At 38.3% G+C, this 21,074-nt stretch overlaps 1 protein-coding gene and 1 non-coding gene across 2 annotated transcripts; both read left to right on the plus strand.

The window, feature by feature from the left end:
* Nucleotides 1-973: 973 nt before the first annotated feature.
* Nucleotides 974-3,568, plus strand: LOC141672539 (large ribosomal subunit protein eL20). Its single transcript, XM_074479156.1, has 4 exons — nt 974-1,130; nt 1,277-1,392; nt 1,500-1,563; nt 3,049-3,568. Exons 1-4 carry the CDS (start codon nt 1,119-1,121, stop codon nt 3,388-3,390), a joined length of 534 nt encoding a protein of 177 aa, XP_074335257.1. The 5' UTR covers nt 974-1,118; the 3' UTR covers nt 3,391-3,568.
* LOC141675959 (small nucleolar RNA Z103) lies at nt 2,261-2,363 on the plus strand. The gene has a single exon (XR_012556580.1). It is a non-coding gene; the product is annotated as a small nucleolar RNA Z103 (small nucleolar RNA).
* Nucleotides 3,569-21,074: the final 17,506 nt, after the last annotated feature.

Here is a 21,074-nt window from a genome sequence, read left to right on the forward strand (position 1 = left end):
ATAAATATAATGTCAAAAATTATAGCGAAAATAATTTTAATTAGAACAATTTAGAATATATCCGTGCATTTTCTAAATATATCGTAGAGTTGCACGTGCTATAGAGTTGAAGTCGGTAGTTAAACTTGGAGTTCACGACACTGTTAATGAAGGTGCTACTAAGAAAGGGGTTGTTTACGATTTTCAATTAGAAGTATTTATTTTTACTATTATGATTTTGATATTAGTATTTCTAAAGTTTACTCAGTTTTGTTAAGATAACAATCAAAACATTATTGAAGTATATAATATTTTTCACTCTGTTTTTTCATTTACAATTATTTAACCATAAAACTAAAATTTATAAATTTATTGCTAATTTTTTATTTTGGTTTTGATTATACATACATATATAAAAAAATGTGCTTCCCTCAGAGCTGTTTGGTCTCGAACACCTGGAACACGGTTCTGGGAGAAACGGGGAAATTACCTGTACAAAAGAATGTGATTGTAGTATTCTTAATGCAGTTTTTTGTTTATTAAATTAAGTGTAATATTATTTCAAACACAATTGAGTGTAATATAATCTGGCTAGCCTTCGTTTGCCTTCCAGTTTTTATATACGCAAGTCATGATAGTACATCAATCTCTCAGACTTGTCATTTCTCGATTTATTTGCATTCTCCTGTCATAACGCACACAGCTAGTTTTTGCTACAATCTTTCGGCTCTCTCTTCCAAAATAACTTGCATGTATTTTTTCAAGTCAAATTAGCCCAGTTTTGATTGTTTATTTATAATTTATAATTGCTATTAAAACCAAAATTTATGAAAAAGTATAACTAAAAATTAAACTAAACTTACATATATAAATTAAGATAAATTAAAATAATTTTTATATAATTTAATATCAAACCTAAATATTTTTGTCTTTCAAAATTATGTACGGCCAGTTTTGAGCAACACTAAAAATTGAATCACAGTCTCATGTTGGTTCTGGACTAGCCCAATATCTAGCCCAAGCCCTAAACCCCTAATTCCATCTCCTTTATAAACAAAAACCAAAACCCTAAAAGCGCCTCTGCAACGCCTAAACACACACTTACACACACATTGACGGTGTAAAACTCTCCTGGGAAAATGAGTTACAAGGCAAGCTTAAACTAACACTCATCATTTTCAATTAATCATCTCATAGTTCCAAATTGTTTAATTGGATCCAGTAATTTCACAATTTATCAAAAACAAAATATCTGATTATTTTTTGTAATTAATTATTAAATTTGTTTGTTTTGCAGTTTCATCAGTACCAGGTTGTCGGACGAGGTTTACCATCGGAGACTGATGAACATCCTAAGATCTACAGGATGAAGCTCTGGGCCACCAATGAAGTCCGTGCCAAATCTAAGTTCTGGTAATAAATATAGTTATATCCGTGTTTTGGACATTTATGTTAATTATTTTTAGTGTATGTTTGATTAAGTTGGGTGATGTTAAATTTGTTGTATATGTGTAATGAAGGTACTTTTTGAGGAAGTTGAAGAAGGTTAAGAAAAGCAATGGTCAAATGCTTGCTATTAATGAGGTAGATAATAGTTTCATTTCTTGCTATTAATGATTTTTAATGTTAGATTATAGTTGATTGGTGTTAACTTGTAGAGGGTGTAGTCGATTCAATCTTTTTTACTATCATATTCAGTGCTGCTTATTATTGTAATTCTGCAAAGTGTTAGATAGGTCCAAGGATAAGTTATTTAGAATTTGGCAATTTTATCCACCAGAATCTCTTTAATTGATTTCTTAAACTATAAACAGTTTATAAACAGTTTAGAATCCAACCAAGTCCGAATTGGGAGATAGTATGCCCAACAGAATTTAAATTTTTATGGACTTGTGAAAATCTTGATTGATCTCAACTAGTTTCTTAGACAGATTTTCAGAGTCCTCGTGCGGTGGCATTTTTTTTCTATTATGTCTCTTGTCAAAACTTACAGACATTAGTTGTTCTTTGAATAGAAAAATGTTTTAGTAATATATATATTCCATTTCTCTATCTGCTTATTTATTGTTCTTCCACAATGAATTGACTTTTCTAACAGATTTAGAAATTTCTATCTTTTTTTAGAATGACTTTTTGAATCCTGTTATTGTGACATTTTTCTTTCTAGTATGTGATTTAATTCACAGACCTATATTTTTCTACTTTCACAATAAAGTAACTTATCATCAGCTTTAGAAAATTTATCCATTTCCATCAATTGTATGTGTTAATCTGATTTGAGATGGAAGTGATGAATATTTCCCCAGATGATCAAAGTTGAAATTACTGAGTGCTATTTATGATTTTTCTCTTTGAAAAAAATTCAAGCCAGAATTCTGATCCATCTATTAAAAACGTTTGCTGATTTCCTTTCCTATTAGTTTACTATTCTGTATATAGTATTACCTACATGTTAAGTCTTGATCGAGGGTTCTGCAAAACCAGATACCCAAAACCAAATACCTGTTTGCTGCAATTTGCTCTATAATGATTAATACTTAAGGTAGAAATTCAGTCTAAATTGTGATGTAGCTTTTCATTTTCCAGCTATGATGTTGGAGGCTATGTTCCCGATCGAGTAATTATTTGATCTGACTATAGTTTATTAATATGTTACTGTATACTCTGTATACAATGACTTTTTTAGAGGTTGAGGCCGAACCTGGCTTAGACTTAATATGATGAGGAATGCAAGTTCGGCTTGACTGTGGCACTTGGCTGTTGCATTAGGTTTATTTGGTTTTGTCATCTTTACATGTTATCTTCATTATATGATGTACTTAATCAAGGACTATAGTACTGTTTTCTAGTAAAAACCCATGAAGTTGTGATGGTCCATCAAATCTGAAAATTGCTCTTGTTACCCTTTAAACTTATTGTCACAGACTTTGAATGTGTTATTAATTACTAGAGCTAAATAGATCTGTTACATTCAAGATTTTGAGTGATTGAAAATTTCTTTTCTGAAATACCTGCAGTCTTGTGCATTTTGAGTTATAGGCCAACTTTTCACCTTTAGTTTTCTTGCAGATCTTTGAGAAGAACCCTACCACAATCAAGAACTATGGTATCTGGCTGCGTTACCAGAGCAGGACTGGTTATCACAATATGTACAAGGAGTACCGTGACACCACTTTGAATGGTGGTATTGAGCAGATGTACACTGAGATGGGTTCTCGCCACAGGGTCCGCAATCATTGCATCCAGATTATTAAGACAGCTACCATCCCTGCCAAGCTCTGCAAAAGGGAGAGCACCAAACAATTTCACAACTCCAAGATCAAGTTCCCATTGGTGTCCAAGAAGGTTAGGCCACCAAGCAGAAAGCTGAAGACTACATACAAGGCATCTAAACCCAACTTGTTTGTTTAGTTTGTGGTCGGGAAGGAACTAAATGTCTGTCAAGTTATATGAAGTGCACCCATTTTATGATATATTTTTGGTTGTTTTTTCGAACATGTTATCATTTCAAATGTTAGAGGATTTGACCAAATTTCTTGTTAAAGATTCTGTTTTAATTTTATGCCGGAAATTCTCAAGGTTTTTATAAGTTTTTTGAGGCTGTGTTAAAGATTTAATGTTGATAGATGCAGTAATGTTTACAATATCAAATATCTCTCCTCATGCTATGTTTGTGCTTGCTTCAACTTTTAATTTCGTATGTAAACATGGATGTAACTTATAAATCAGATGTCTTGCAACGGTTGTTTACTTGGCCCAATACTGTTTAGTTCCCGTTCTGATTAGCCCTTTTCTCTTGTGCCGAGAGGATAATGTTGTAGCGCCTCCGTCTAACCTTGTTTATTCACTCTTTTTGTTATTATATTGGAACTTGAACTTTTCTTTAATTAAGTTACAATTATAAGTATGGTTGTAAGCGGTCTAGATTGGATCGATTTTGGGTCGGATTTGATAACTTCATTCACAGTCTAGTCCTTTTGAGCCCGCTCTTGAACCCTTCTTGCGGTGTAGCTGCGGTTGGGTTTCTGCAAAATAACATGCAAAATAACATCGACAGGGGGTTTTAGCCCCGCCGCGCCTCCAGTATGAGAGTAAAAACTTACTTGAAAAAGAAGATAGAAATGAAAGATAACGGGATATATGTATGTAACAATGTTCGTTTGAGAACGCACCCCTAAACATTCTTCCCTTAGATTATAAACCTTTGGACCATTTATAGTCCAAGGGTAAGATTTAGGAGTTGGTACCCTTCAATCGGAGTCGTCCGTCCTGGGAGCGGATGGGCACCTGAGATTCGTGGATGTGCTACACATGTCTCAGGTTACGATAGTACAGGAGCGTATTTCTTCTTACCCAATATCAGCTGTTGTTTGCCACGTGAGCTCTCTGACTGTAAATTGCGCATCACATATTGTGCCCCTTTTGGGTTGCTTTAGGTATGGCGGTGGAGCTGCTTTGGTTGTGGGTGGGGCTAGATTTGGACTAGCCCGGACCTAGACTACTAGTGAGCTGAACCCGGGTTGTAGTAAAGGTCTGTAAGAGGGACTGGGACAGTCCGGACCTGGATTACCAGCGAGCCGGACTCGGGTCATAATGAGGATTTGTATCTTATCATTTGCCCCCACTCCCCTATGCAGAATTTCTGGATGGGGGAGTAGTAAATCCTTGTTGCCTTTGAAGAAATTGAGCTTTCTTTCCCCCAGTCCGGGTCTTGTTGATTTCAGGAGATCCGGACTGAAGAAATTGGCGGAGAAGAAAAAATTCAGCTTTCTTGTCCCCCAGTCCGGGTCTTGCTGATTTCAGGAGAGCCGGACTAAAGGAGTCGGCAGAGAAGGAAAAATGGATCTTTCTTGCCCATCAGTCCGGGTCTTGTGGATTTGAGAAAAACCGGACTAAAGAAGTTGACGGAGAAGGAAAAATTGAGCTTTGTTGCCCCCAATCCGGGTCTTGATGATTTCAGGAGAGCCGGACTAAAGAAGTTGGCGAAGAAGGAAAAATGTAGCTTTCATTCCTATCATTCCGGGTCTTGTGGATTTGAGGAGAGCCGAACTAAAGGAGTTGGCGGAGAAGGAAAAATTGAGCTTTCTTGCCCCGAGTCGGGGTCTTGTTGATTTCATTAGAGTCGGACTACATGTAAAACCCTGGAAGTTGAGTCGACTTTGACCATTTTCCCCTCCTTCGTTTGAATTTTTTACAGTTGTTCTTTCTCGAAAAATGTGCCACAATGATTATCGTTATTAATCAGTGTATATAAGTATAATTATATGTATAAAAATCCGAAAATCAACGGCCAGATTTGGCCACGTGGCTTGGGTGTTTCACATTCACCTTCCTCTATAAAAACCTTCCCCTTCTTTCTTTTTATTTACCCTCCCAAAATTTCTACTGCTCTCTCTCTTTCTTTTTCTCTTGTGGTGCTAGAGAAGCTTCGAAGATCAGGGACTCAGTTGATGTTTTTCTCTTACCCCCTCCACATTCTTCTCATTCGTAAGCTTTCGTTTTTTCTTTTTTTTTTCGCTGTGTTGTCTTGCACCTGTTCATTTTCATCTTCGAGTTATGTATGCTGGATTTTTATTTTGGTAGAAGTACGCTTTGGTTTGGCTGATATATTGTGTAGGTTTTTGAGTTATTTCTCGATACAAGTTGTTTGCAAGTTTATTTGATGGGTAATTGTGTTAATTTTGGTTGTATTTTGCATGTTGTTCTTGATGATTTGTGTAAGTAAAGTTGTATGCATAGGCCATAGTGTTGTTTTTGGTGTTTGATTTTGTGTGTAAAGTGTTTCTGCGATGTAGGGTTTTTACTGGGGTCCAAGTCCATAATCATGGTTCGAGCTCGCTATTTTTTTGTTTGGTTTTCGCTTTTGTTTGTTGGGTCCGGGTTGTTGAAATGGCCGAGCCTAGATCTATTTGGTTCATGACTTTTGTGACTTAATTGGTTCCAGGAGCCCGTAGGTTTAAGATTCCTCGGTGACCCGCACTAGTAATAGGTTAATATAAAAATTGAAAGTTGCCTAGTCCGGACCATTCTATTTATAATATATAAAATTTTGGTAGAGATATAGACTAACCCGGCTTTTTGATTTTAGGTTTATGGTTCTGACTAAGGCCCGCGCTAAAGTCTTTCTCCTGCTACCCCAGATCTTCTGACTCTGAAAGTGGTCCGGCTACATCTGCCTCTAACACAACCCGGGTAGAGATGGGGAAGAAGGTCTCGACTTCGAAGTCCAATTTTATAAGCAAGTTTCAGATTAAACAACTATCTCCTAGGAAAATCCCCTGCACACCGGAGGCATATTGGATAGACGTCCCGGATTACTTCGTGACAAAAAATGAAGAAGTTAATAATGACCGATATTATAGAAATATCAGTTTGAGTTATGCTAAGCAGCCTGATAGCGATCCGGGTCCTTACAATGAGGATGAAATAGATAGGAAGTTTCGTGATGATTGTTGCCAAGGAGCCATATGTTCTAAAAGATGATCTGGATACATTAGAGTCTGTTGAAATGGATAATGCTGTCGGGGATGCTTTTCAGTTGGATTCCCAGATTCAATGGAGGTGGCCTTTTCCCGGAGTGAGGATATATAACAGTCCAGCCGACGGTTTTATTCCTGTCTGGTTGGAGCACTTGAGGTCCAGGTGGAATCCTCGGTGTCCTATGTTTATAAAACATTTGTGTAAATATGTGTACAAGCTGTCTCCCATGTAGAAAAATCCTAATGGTATTAAGTGGATGAGTTATTTCCTGGCTTGATGTAACAAATTTGGAGTTCAGCCAATTTTTAAGCAGTGGCACCACCTGTTTAGCCTGGTCAAATCTAGCCGAATACCTCTCTGTGAGATATGCTTCCGGGCTGCCGAGTGTGGATACAATTCGGGCTTCAGGCCAGTTATCCAGCGTGCCTCGTTGAAGCATTGGAATGGGGAGGTCATACTTTTGAAGGGCTTAGATCTCAAATATATGCCCTATATTATATTGGGGGGTAATCAGACCCGGTTTAAGCGTTCAGTTCTGGAGGGTGAGGCTCTTCAGGTTGGTTTTGATTTGTGCGAGTGTCTTGGGTTTCAGTTGATTCGAGACACATTTGTGCAGCATGATAAGATGCATGGTTTTGGTTATAAGTAGGATTATTTTGATCCGACTTTGTTTAATTTTTTTTATTTTTTTGTATGTTATTCCCGTGTGGGCTTGTTTTAACTCAGTTTTTTGAATTCATTTCAGGTCTTCTCTTTTATGATTCAAGAATGTCTACTTTGGCTTACAATGATGCACTTTTTGGCCTTGGGAATGATTTCAAGAATAATAAAAAAGCTTCTGTTTCTGGGTCCGGATCAAACATCCATCCCGAGGGGGTTCGGAGACGAATGCACGCCTGAAGCCGGTGGCGAGGTTGAGGGGTCCGAAGATGTTAAGCTGGATGTTGAGATTAAAAATTTGGATGATTATGATGACTTGGATGAGATTGAGCCGCTGGGAGAGGTTCCGGATATCGGTGATGGCCAGAGGAGAAAGCGTGCCCGGACTATCTCTCTTGGGAGCAAGCCACCTCGGATAAGAAGAATTAAACTATCCATATTGCTGCTACTGCTGCAGAAAAAGGGAAGGGGATTGAGGATGTGTTTCCGGGCCGGAGGTCCTGAGATTGAAGAATAAAGAGAAGGGAAGGGGATTGAAGAATATGATAGAGCCATTGCAAATGCCGGGGCTCCTGAGATTGCTCACGGCTGGGTCGTTGCTGAAAAGCATATTATGACGGATCCGAAGGCTGACTGGGGTAGTTTCTCGTAATGAATTCATTCAATCCTAGAAGAATATTGAAGCTGGGCTTGGTGAGCCGGAGCCCTTCGATGGTCCTTGCCCCAGCTTTTTCCCAGCAAATCCCACCCAGACTCTTAGTTATTTATTTTCCTGCTTGAGTTGACATTTTGTGAACTATTTCTAATTATTTTAATTTATCTTAGTAAACTATAATTGTTTGTTTGTAATGTTGTTGGTTCTTTTTGCCCGGGTCGTGTCTTGATCCGGGTTTGTTTACTGGAAATTATTATTTCTTTAATATAGATTGTTGTTTTTGGTTGACTTAGGATAAAATTTTCTAAGTATCGGATGCCATAAGTCCGGATTGATGTTACTTTACAAAATTTTTCTAAGTATTGTTGGCTATTGGTTCGCACAGATGTTGTAATTCGTATTTAGAAAAATATTTCTAAGTGTAAATTGTGTTTCTAGCCCGGGTTTAGGTATGACCTCGGGTTATAGTTGGCTTTTGACTTTAAAAAATATTTCTAAGTAAAAATAGTATTTCTAGCCCAGGTTCAAGTATGGCGCCGGTTTAGGGTTGGCTTTTTGCCTTGTAAAAATATTTTTAAGTAAAAATAATGGTTCTAGCTCGGGTTCAAGTATGACCCCGGATTAGAGTTGGATTTTTGCCTTAGAAAATATTTCCAAGTTAAAATAATGGTTCTTGCCCGGGTTCAAGTATGGCCCCGGGTTAGAGTTGGCTTTTTATCTTAGAAAAATATTTCTAAGTAAAAATAATGCTTCTAGGCCGGGTTCAAGTATGGCTCCAGGTTAGGGTTGGCTTTTTGCCTTAAAAAAATATTTATAAGTAAAAATAATGCTTCTAGACTGGGTTCAAGTATGGTCCCGGGTTAGAGATAACTTTTTACCTTAGAAAAATAATTTTTAAGTAAAAATAACGCTTCTAGCCCCGATACAAGTATGGCCCCGAGTTAGGGTTGACTTTTTGCCTTAAAAAAATATTTCTATTTGTACAAAATGCTTTGGTAAAGGAAAATCATCATTTATTGATATAAATATCTCATTCATAGAATAGCTTGGATTACAAGGAGATTGCTTGCTATAGGCTATAATAGATGGTTATTTTGATTATTTTGCTTAGGCCTACTGGTAGAACTTCCGGAGCTTGAGTCCATGCCAGGTGTTGGGGATCTCGGATTCATCTAGGTTCTTTAGTTTGTAAGTCTCTGGCCTTAGGACTTCTTTTACCTTATATGGTCCTTTCCACTTGGGCATCAGCTTTCCAGTATTAGTGGGGTCCGAGGCTTCTGTGTCTCGAAGCACCAGGTCTCCAACTTAAAAGTTCTTGACCATGGACTTCTTGTTGAAATTTCTCCTTGTATTTTTCCGTCTTTGTTATCGCTTGGTACTGGACTTCATCAATAAGTTCCATATTTATTTTGAGCCCTTCCTCATTAGCTATTTTATCAAAATTGATTGGCCGGTAAGAGGGTGACCCTTTCTCTAGGGGCAACATTGCTTCCGTTCCATATGCTAGCTTAAAAGGTGTCTATCCTATGCTTGTCCGGGGACTGGTTCTGTAGGCCCAAAGTACATTAGAAAACTCTTCTGGCCATTTGCTTTTGCTTTCTTGGAGTCTCTTTTCGATGCACCGAAGAAGACATCTGTTAGTTACTTCGACTTGGCCATTTCCGTGTGGGTATGCTACTGAAGATATTTTGTGCTTTCTTCCCCTTTCCTGGAGGTAGGACTCAAATTCTGACCCGATGAACTAGGGACCATTATCTGAGATTAGAACCCTTGGTATCCCGAGCCTCATCAATATGTTGTCCCTAAATTTGATGCAATCATATTGATTAATTATCCTCATTGCTTTTGCTTCGACCCACTTAGTCATGTAATCAATTGAGACCAACATGTATCTTAGGTCGCCTTTGGCCCGGGAAAGGGTCTTATGAAATCTATGCCCCGGACTGCGAAGGGTATCGGAGATAGAACTGAGGATGGAAGAACTAGGCTAAGCCGGGGGACATTGTTGAAGAGTTGGCACTTCTTGCATTTTTTTACGAATTCAATTACATCTTGATGAATAGTTAGCCAGTAGTAGCCTTTCCGGATTATTTTATCGGTTAGTGCCTTCGCGGATATATGATCTCCACAAATTCCCTCAAAGACTTCTCTTAAGCAATAGTCAGCTTCAGCTGGACCAAAGCATTTTAGAATTGAGGAGTAAGTCTTGCGATAGAGTAGTCCTTCCTCGAGAAAGAACTTTGATGCCTTAGCTTTTAACCTCCGGGTCTTTCCTTTATCTTTTCGGAGTTCCCCCTTTTCCAAGTAGTTAATGAAATGAATCATCTAGTTCAGAGTATTTTCAATTTCAAAAATTTCTTCAGTGTTAATAGTCAGCCTTTGTAATTCTTTAAAGTCGACAAAGGAGTCCAGACTTGATGAGTTTCGGACTAACTTGGATAAAGAATCAGCTTATGCATTCTCGTCCCTTCAGATTTGTAGGATTCGGTACCGGGGTATCAATGCTAGGTAGCTTTGAACAAGAGCTTGGTACTTGGCCAGAGTTTGTTTGACTACAATCTAGGAGTCACTATTTATGCGTAGGTCCTAGAAAGCTTTAGTCCAACAACCAGGGTTTCATACTTTGCTTGGTTATTGGTTGCCGGGAAGCCGAAGGATATGGCAGTATGGATCATGAAGCCATCATAGATTTTCAAGATGAGCCCGACTCCCAAACTTTCATTTATTGAAGATCCATCGACATTCAGAGTCCAAGCTTCTGAGTTAAGAGTTTGGTTGCTTCCCGGATCCATGTCCATGAGTGTTGTCTTAGCTTCCGGAAAGTTGCATTCAATGATGAAATCTGCAAGTGCCTGAGCCTTGATAGCAGTCCTGGAAATAAAGGTGAGGCTGAATTGACATAGCTCCACCGCCCAATTAACAAGTCTTCCCGATATTCCTGGTTTATGGATTATCTTCCTCAAAGGTTGGTTAGTTATAACCCGGATTTCTCGCCCTTGGAAATATTGTCTAAGCTTTCTCGATGTTGTGACCAAGGCGAAAGCTAACTTCTCAAGATTTGGGTATCTTTTCTCAGGATCTTTGAGAATTTGGCTTACATATTAGATCAGATTCTGTTGTTCATTCTCTTCCCTGATCAGGGCTGCCCCAACTACCAGGGGCGCGACAGATAAGTGGAGGTATATGGGTTCCTCGGGTTGGGCTTTAGTCAGAATTGGTGGCTGGGAAAGGTATCCTTTAATTTCTTCAAAAGATTTTTGGCACTACGGACTCCAAAATTAATTTTTTCTTGTTCCTGGCTTCTTTCAACAAATGAAAGAAAGGGAAACATCTTTCTGTTAGTTTTGATACAAACATTTTAAGTGCTGCAAGTAACCCTGCCAGCTTCTACACATTCTGTTGGGTCCTGGGCGCTTGCATTTCCTGGATTACCTTTATTTTTTAAGATTGGATTCAATTCCCCGGTTGCTTACCATGAATCCCGGAAACTTGCCGGCTCCAACTCCAAAGGTGCATTTCTCAGGATTTAGCTTTAGTGCATACTTCCTTAAATTATCAAAGCACTCTTTGAGATCTCCAATATGACCCAGGATGGTTGTGGATTTTTACAATCATATCATCGACATAGGACTCCAGGTTCCTTCCGAGTTGGGACCTGAAGATTTTGTTCATTGCTCTTTAGTAGGTTGAGCCTGCATTTGTGAGTCCGAAAGATAGAATAATGTATGCATAGACTGCTCTATGAGTGATGAAGGCCATCTTGGGTATATCTTTTGGGTTCATCTTAATCTGGTTGTACCCGGAGAAGATGTCCATGAATCTTAACATAAGATGTTCGAAGGTGGCGTCAATTAGTTGGTCTATATTTGGCGGAGGATAGAGGTCCTTTGAGCATGCATTGTTCAGGTCTGTGTAGTCTACACATATTCTCCATTTGCCACTAGGCTTCTTGACCATGACAACATTAGCCAGCCACTCCGGTTATTTGATTTCATATATAATATCTGCCTTGAGTAATTTCTCCACTTCTTCATCTATTTCCTTCTGCCTTCCCAGGGCAAAGTTCCTTCTTTTCTGCTTTAATGGCTTCCTGTCCAGGTTGACATCCGGACTATCCATGACCACAGATTCATGTAACCCGAGGATATCTTTTGGACTCCAGGTGAAAATGTTCGCATACTCTTGGAGTAATGATACTAGTTCTTCTTTGAAAACTGTCTTTAGTCTAGACCCTATCTTGACTTTCTTAGCTGGGTTGCTCTGATCAACAATGATTATTTATGTCTCAACTGCAGCCTCAACTTTCTCTTGGTCCTGGGCAAAGACCAATTGCTGAATCTGGGCCTCAACATTCTTTTTTATAGAGCCTTGAGCCTGGGCCTCGACTCTCTTTTGGTTGCTTTCTCTAGGGATTCTTATCCCGGGATTTGTTGCTTCTGTGCCTGAGTCTGAACTGGTTGCTTCGGTGGTAAAACTATTCCAGTCCAGGGACGGGTCTACTTCGGTAACTACCATTACTTAGTTACTTGGCCTTTATTCCTGTGAACCCGGCTTGGGTGCTTGGGAGTCCATGTCCGACTGAATGATCGGGACTTCTTTCCCTGATCTTTTCTTGGAGCGAGGATGGTGTTTCTCGTAACTCTGCTGTTTCTGAAGGACCGTGGCTTTCCTCTTGCTATCTTGATAGGTCTCGACCATGACTAAGGCCTGGCTATAACACCTCTGTGCAATTTTATAGTCACATTTTATTTTTATGACTTCGATTGGTGTTGGAAACTTGATTTTCAAATGGGAATTTGATGTGATTTCATGCATTCTAGTCAGCGCCGAGAGGCCAATTATGCCGTTGTAGGGAGACGGGGGTGTTAATGACATAAAACTTTATCACATGGGTTACTTGCTTAAGAGTAGTTCTGAATAAGACTGGTATGTATAAAGTTTCCTGGATCAGGAATAGGTTGTTCTCGAACCCATAGAGCGGGTCTTCCCTACATTCATTTGATCGAACACTCCCCAACTGCATATGATCCACAGTGTGCTTACAGAGGATATTCACTGAAGAGCCATTATCAATGAGCATCCTTCTGAATTCGTTGTCAAGAATATTTAGAGTTACTACAAGGGCTTCATTATAATTCAGGTTGACCCCTTCATAATCTTTGCTGCTGAAGGAAATGACCATCTCGGGGAAGGATTGAATAAACTAGACCTCATCTCCTATGTTCGGGTTGCGGGGAGGAGAGTGAGATCCCCCCAGGACCACATTCACTACAATTTTACTCTTCCTTGATCCTTCCCCTTTTGATTATTGTCTCGGGCTATGTATTGATCCAGGTCCCCCTTTTTAATCTGATCTTTGATGAAGTATTTTAAAAAGAGCCAATTATCTGTCTTGTGGCTATGCGTCTCATGGTAATCACATTAACGATTGTAGGGCCGGCTCTCTCGGGGAGACTGTATTGGCTTGGGTGGGTAATAGAATGGCTTATATGGGAGCTCCTTAAGTATTTCTGTACATGTCTGATTTAATAGAGTCCAATATGGCTCTGGCTTTGGCTCCCTTGCAGGTCTGGTCGGCCCTAGATCGCTTTTGGATTCAGTCCGGGGTCCGAGCCTCTGGGATATAGGGGTATTTTAGACATAGTTAGTTTGATGGCTTTGTTTGAATTTTTTTTCTTGACGGTAACCCCTTTTCGGTCGGTCATCGGAATTTTTGCTCCCGGATCACCCGTTCTGGGTTATTCTCATTGATTGTAGTACATCCATCTCTTTTATAATCCTGGCGGACATGGTATAGGCCGCGGACAGGCTCTGGAGTTCCTTGTTGATGAGTTCCACGATATACCTTTTATCATGCTTCAGATCCAAGTTCTTCCGGAAGATGCTCAATGTTTCTCTTTCATCCAATTTAGAGATCTTATTGATTTCTTCCTGGAAAAGCCTCATATAGGCTGAGAGGGATTCATTGCCATATTGCCGAATAGTTTCCAGATGGCACACATGCAGCTCATGTGTTTTGTTGGCCCAAAACCTCGAGAGGAATGCTCCCCGGAATTCTTTCCAACTATAGATGCTTCAGAAGGGGATCCGGCTGAACCACCTCTGGGCCTATCCCTTGAGAGTTGATGCGAAGAATCTAGACTTGGTCAAGTCATAATAGTAGTATATCTGAGCTATCTGTTCGAAGTAATTCAAGTGTTCTTCCGGATCTCCCATTCCGTCGAATGAGTCAAAATAGTAGTGTTTGAGGCCTCTATGCTGGTGAATAGCCTCTAGGGAATGGCTGAAGGGTGTTAGAGTTTTCCCAACTTCCATTCCAGAATCTTTCTCAATTTTTCTTTAAACCTCATAAATCATGTCCTTGAGATCCTGCTGCTCTTCATCATCATCAGAGATGGCTTCCGGGGTTGGGTCTCTCCGGGTTCATTTGGTCCTGGCTTTGGCCAACAACTTTTCTTCTTCTACTTGCATGCTCTTTTGGATCTTAAGCTCTAGCTTTGCTTCCTCCTCTCTTCTGATTTTCTCCCTTACTTCCTTTATCTTCTTTTGTTTGGTTGCTTCAGTTTCTCTGTTCTTGCTCTGACCTTTCTAATTCTTCTTGCTTTTGCCCCAATCCATTTAACACAGTTCCATGGTCTAGTCCTTCTGACGCTGCTCTTGGACCCTTCTTGCGGTGTAGTTGCGGTTGGATTTCTGCAAAATAACACCGGAGGGGGGGTTTGAGCCCCGCGGCGCCTCCGGTGTCAAAGAACTTGCTTGGAGAAGAAGATAGAAATGAAACATAGCTAGGATATATGTATGTAACAATGTTTGTATGAGAATGAGAATGTAACCCCCGATCATTCCTCCCCAGGACTATTTATAGCCCAAGGGTAAGGTTTAGGGGTTGATATCTTTCAATCGGAGCCATCCGTCTTTAGAGCAGATGGGCACATGGGACTCATGGATGTGCTACACGTGTCTCGGGTTAGGATAGTACATGAACGTGTTCCTTCTTATTCAATACCAGTTGTTGTTTGTCACGTGAGCTCTCTGGTTGTAACTTGCGCATCACGTATTGTGCCCCTTTTGGGCTGCTTTAGATATAGGCCATGGAGCTGCTTTGGTTGTGGGTAAAGCTGTATCTGGACTAGCCCGGACCTGAACTGCTAGTGAGATGGACCCGGGTTGTAGTAAAGGTTTGTAAGCTGGACCGGGATAGCCTAAACCCGGATTAACCGCGAGCCGGACCAGGGTCACAATGAGGATTTGTATCCTATCAAGATCAATTTTGGGATAAAAGTCGAATAAAAGGGATTGAGACTTGAGAAACAGATGTGCAGCTAAAATGGACAATTGGATAATGGGCGGGTAGATAATTGACCAATTGGGTATGAATCTTAATGAAATAAGCTTGACGCAGTGTTAATTTATTAATCTAATAATATTTAATAAGAAAATTTTAACAAAATAAATGTGTTTATTTGTTAGTTTATACTCCCCCCATCCCTTAAGTTGTTAACATTTGAAATGGAGTGATCAACACACATTTTAGGACTCTGTTGTGCAAGACATGTCTATACGATAACAAGAATAAGTCAAATTGACAGCCCTAAGATTTAGTTGGTTGATAATCAACTTTGTATTTTATATTATATTACTTGAGTCTGTAAAAATGGTTAGAAGATTAGACTGGAGTATTTTTCTGTAAATAGTTCAAGCCTAAGGAATAAACTTTGGAAGAAGATCAAGATAGATTATGCCTCAGAGAAATGATACAGAAGCTTGGAGTTGAATATATCTGTTTTATGAAAAATATTCTAAGTCAAGTTATCGACAAGTCACAAATCAAGCAATATAGAGAAGTCATTCGAGAACTCTAGAATGACTTATCGATAAGTCCAAAATGGCTTATAGAGAAGTCTAAGAGATATCGACAAGTTAAATAAAGATATGAAGTTTGAAGATATCGACAAGTCATTTCTGCATGTAGAGAACTCAGAGATATCGACAAGTCAAATTGAATATGTGAAGATTGGAGATATCGACAAGTCAAATTAACATTAGAGATCTCAGAGATATCGATAAGTCAAAATATATATAGAGATCACTGAGATATCGACAAGTCAATTCTACATGTGGAGATCTCAGACATATCGACAAGTCATTTAGCATGCAAATATCAAGAGACCTCGACAAGTCAAATATAGCTATAGAGAACTCAGAGATCTCGGTAAGTCATTATAATTATCGAGATGTCACTTCTCTATAGAACAAACTGGAGTTCTCGACATGCCTCTCAAATACAGAATGAAAACAAATTAAGATTCAATATTATCAGTAAACAAACGATCTATCTACTAGATTGAAAAGTCTACAAAGTAGCTGGGGAGCATACAAGATCAAGGGCCAAGATTAACTAGACAAATGATGGTCACAGACCTGCAAGATTCTGCACATATTTGCTAAGCTAAAAATGGAAAAAGAAAAAGCCTGCTTTAGAAAAGAGTTTAGTATATTTTAGTGCAAGTTTTGTAAACCCGTGCTGCTAGTGTATAAAGCATGCACTGGCCTTTAGTTTAGAAGTAACAAACAGATTCAACACTCTTGTATTCTCTCAAGATAGAAGCTGAGTTCTTTACTTATAAAGAACCCAAGATTTGTAGCAAGACCTAACTTAATTTTTAATACAAAATTAAGTGATTTTTGAAATATTGTATTTGTTATTTTATTTCTGCTAACGTAATATAACTACATTTCTTATCTGCTTTGTTTATACAACCAAATAAATCTAAAAAGGCTTAAAAATATCCAAAACACATTCACCCCCCTATATTGCACTTATTATCTAGCAAGTGGTATCAGAGCAAAATCTGAAAGTAAACAGATAAAGATTTTGAAAGTATGAGTACATATAAGATAAGCATTATCAAGATACCAGCCTTTGATATAATCAACTATACACTTTGGAAAAAGAAAATGATGTTGTTCTTTAGGATGGCCAATCCATTATATATCCAACTTCTTAAGAATGTCCCTTTCAACCCCATGGAAAGGGTTGATGAATCTACTAATGGAGATATGGTTATTATAACGACTCGTATATTTTCTATTAATTTAAAGTGCAATAATTGAATAAATAATTAAATATATATGTGTGTATTGGTTCCGTCAGCTGGATATTATTTTATTATTAATTATGTGTGATCGTTGGTGTTCGAGTATCATTTGTGTGATTCGTTGTGAAGCTGTGTTGTTTTGTTTTTATATTTAAAGGTGATTTTATTTAAGATTTATTTCTATACATTATTTTTATTGCTTTATAGTTTTAGTTATTATTTTTGGGATTTTACAAAATTAAAAAATTAATATTTTATTAATTAGTTACCGTTAAATGATTTTCTGACTACGGTTATTTGTAAAATCAATCTTAAATTCAGAAATACTTCAAAAATTATGAAACTCATATTTTATAAATTTTTTAATATCCTGAGAATTTTAAAATTCTTTTGGGAATTGTTGGGATTAATTTCACCCGCACTTTTGTTCGCTTAAATCATTAAATGCAGGTATGTCATGTGTTTCAGAAAAGGTTTAAAAATTGAGAAATTATAATTTATTAGTTTTAGAATATTTTGAGAATTTTTTTTATTATCTTAAATATATTTGGATTGATAATTATTCCCAATATTATACAAATAATAAATTAAAACGATACGAAATAGGCGTGAAATCAGAACATGTGTCAGTGATAATGAGATATATACGAATTGTTACTATTAGATTGGGACAAACGAGCTTATCCTTTTTATCTCCACTTCTCTCCCTCGACTTCTTCCTGCACACTCTCATCTCTCATCTCTATATCACTCAATTGATCCCTTATATTTTCTTATTTTCTGCTCCCTTGGCTTTCTGTGATTCCATCGCTGTGTTCCCCTTCTTGGTTCTGTAATTTCCGCCTGTAATTCCTATTCTTCTTTTCCGGCCCCCGCCAGAATTCCCTTTGGCGAGGTGGTCTGCGTATGTGTTATACTGTACATGTGTGTTTCGATTATGTGTGTGTGCGTGCGTGGTGTGTGTTCTGTGTGTGTGATGTTGCTGTGTATGGTTGCTTCCTGTTTCTCCTTGTTCAGTCGCCGCCCTTCGCTGCTTTCCGGCGAAGAGGTGGCGCGTGCTTGACGTTGTTCTATGTAGCCTCGATCCTGTTGTTTTCGTTTATGTTGCTGTGATTGTATAATTCGAAGACTTGTTTTGTGATGTCGATTCAATTCGATGATTGCTTTCGTGATGTCGTGAATCAATAAATTCGAATGAATTTTGTGATTAATTGTATTATTGGTACTAATTATTCATAAAATTTATCGGTGAGATCCGCAATCGGTATCCCGATTTGGGGAACCTCCGGATTTTACCGCCGTCCGCGATGAATTTTGACGAGCGGACGGTGGACTATGATGACATGATTCTGAGTTCTAATATAAATAAAAAATAATCTATAATTTCTATTTCTTTTCAATCAAAAAAATAAAAGTAGTAGTTAAATATTCGGTTTCAAGATTGTTGGATTACGTGATTGACTTGGATTAAGATTGATCGATTGTTGGGTTGCTTGTTGATTGTGACGTCGATTTATGTTTCGACGGGTAGTCTGATAAACGAAGGAAACACTGCCCGATTTTTGGGAAATTAATTCCAAAAATACGGGAACGTATCCTGTTGATTATCGGGAATACCAATCGAACGCACAACTATATAATTATAAGTATTTTATGAACTTTAATTGTGTGTCATGGTGAAATATTTAGTAAGATATTCAACAACCCTGATTTACTGAAATGATGCTTATATGTATTTTAAAGAATTAAATCCCAAACCGAGTTTTGAGTATGTGGACCCTGGCTGTTTTGTGTATTATAATAATATGTATAATTACGAGTCGGGACTTGATATCGAATGGGTAGATTTATTAGTGAGGATATGTGAAGCATACCTGGACGTCTAATATAGAGTATTTTGACCTTGTAGGTTCTAGTCGGAAGGCCTAAAATTGTCATTGGACGAAAGATAGTCTGGTGGTCAGTCGATAAGCTCAGTAAAGTTCCAATCGAAGGACTTGAGTAATGAAGTCGAATCCAAGGTGCTCTAGTGGTTAGACGATAAAGCCTAATCGTCCGAGTCGGCTTAGAGTCGATCAGTAATAGTTGTAAAGCTCTGCAAGGCAAGTACCCCTGACCATACTCTTATGGTTCAACATATATGAGTAACTGCTATTTTATTCTCGTAATGGAACATAACATTTTAAGTTACGTATCCCCTGTATTTGAAAACATTGTTTAAAAATATGTTTTGGGGAAAAGTAACTTCTGAAAACACCTATCTCTAAACGTGATTTAAATGGAAAGAAGTTTTGAATAGGTGCTATGAAAGAATAATTATAAAAAGAGATAGGTGATAGTGATTTTGGAAACTGGATAAAGAGAAAGTTTTGATCCACCTATGTGATGGAATGTTTTGATCCACCTATGTCGTGGAATGTTTTGATCCACCTATATCGAGGAATGTTTTGATCCACCTATGTCGTGGAATGTTTTGATCCACCTATGTCGTGGAATGTTTTGATCCACCTATGTCGTGGAATGTTTTGATCCACCTATATCGTGGAACTTTGGAAAAAGGCAAAAAGGGAATTCTGTTGATCTATTGGAATTGAGTAGGCGTAAGTGGCTAGTTCGATTGTGCGCTCTGTTTAACCGATTAGTCCAGCGTTGGGGGAAAGACCTAGCTAGTCTTTTCCCAAGTTCTGGAACATATTCTTTCTATTCTGGACGACCGTTAGTCGCTGTCCGGTGATGATAGACTGATCAGCTATCTTCACCCGTTGAACGTCCAATAGATTTGATTGATTCAGTTTTGAAATTGTTAACAAAGCAACTTGTTTGAGACAGATGATTTGAAAATGAAATAGCATGCTAAGATTTAACGCTGGTATTTATACACAGCACACGACTGATATTGTTGATTTTCAGAGCATGCTAGTTTTGAATATCCAGTTTATAAATGTTTACTCTGCTTTTGTGAAAGAGCTATAATTTCTGTTCCTATCACTATTTTATCATAAATTTCTTTACTTGTTATTCATATAGTGGTACTGCTGAGCAATTGATTGCTCACCGTTACATAATGTTATATATATATATATTGCAGATGCCTAGGAGATCCTTCTGCAGTAGCCAGGACAGAGTCCCAGTTTCCTTCCGTGTCAGGCTCCTCTGAGGTAGTTGTGCTGGACCAAAGATGGTCTATTGAGTTGTTGTATTAAGTTAGTTGAGTCAGAAGGGTTTGCTGTAAGTCGGTTTTATAATAGTTGTAACCTAAATCATACTTAAACCTGGAAAAGGTCTTTGTAAAGGGGTCGTGGTTATGTATACTTAGTGATTTAAATTATGTTATGTTTATTATTATTGTTGTTGGTGACGTCAACTCCTGACCCCGGTGTTGAGGCCGTCATAGTTGGTATCAGAGCTACAGGTTTAAGTCCCTGATTTGGGTTAAGAGTAGAGTCAGAAGAGTGCAGGAAGGTTTATATATAGATGTGAGTTAGTAACTCAATCGGAGGAGCGAGTTTATTAGTTCAGTCAAGGGTTTCGGAGGTGTAACCATGACATTTATTAAGGATTGGCTGGAACTGCCCTAACCTAGAGTACGTTTCCTTCATATATGTATTATTAGTAATGTCCGATAGAGATTTTTAGTTTTCCTCTCGAGAAAAATGAGTCTAATCGCGAGAATTCAGCTTTTGCGCGGATCCTTGGTGTGTCAGCTACAGAGATACCCATATTATCCCTAAATATAAAATTTTCAACGTCGAGGGATGTTGGTGGACCGAGTGTGTGACCTCAGTGAGTTCGGACAATATGATAATTGATAAGTGGCATTTTATACCACTTAGAACGTCTTATAATGGCTTGAATTGGTATCTTGAAATCAAGTATTGTGTGTATTTGATGCGTTTTTCTAGTGTTTGTGCATTTCAGGGTATTACTTGCGCTTGTGGAGAGATTTCATCAAGAATAAGCCTTGGCATATGTTTGGCATTGCAAGTGGTAAGATAAGAGTAGAATGCAGCAAAGAACAGGAGCAAAAATAGAGTTTTTTCCAAAAGGGGTCTGAGCGCCCGCTCAGCTTTGCTGAGCGACCGCTCAAGAAGCTGAGCGCCCGCTCAGGATTGCTGAGCGGCCGCTCCGGGACGTAATTTTAAAACATTATTTTTAGACTCCTAATTCTGTTGAGCTTCCAACTTCTGAGATAGCTGGATTTT

This window comes from Apium graveolens, chromosome 7 (assembly GCF_009905375.1).
Source record: "Apium graveolens cultivar Ventura chromosome 7, ASM990537v1, whole genome shotgun sequence".
Lineage (NCBI taxonomy): Eukaryota > Viridiplantae > Streptophyta > Magnoliopsida > Apiales > Apiaceae > Apium > Apium graveolens.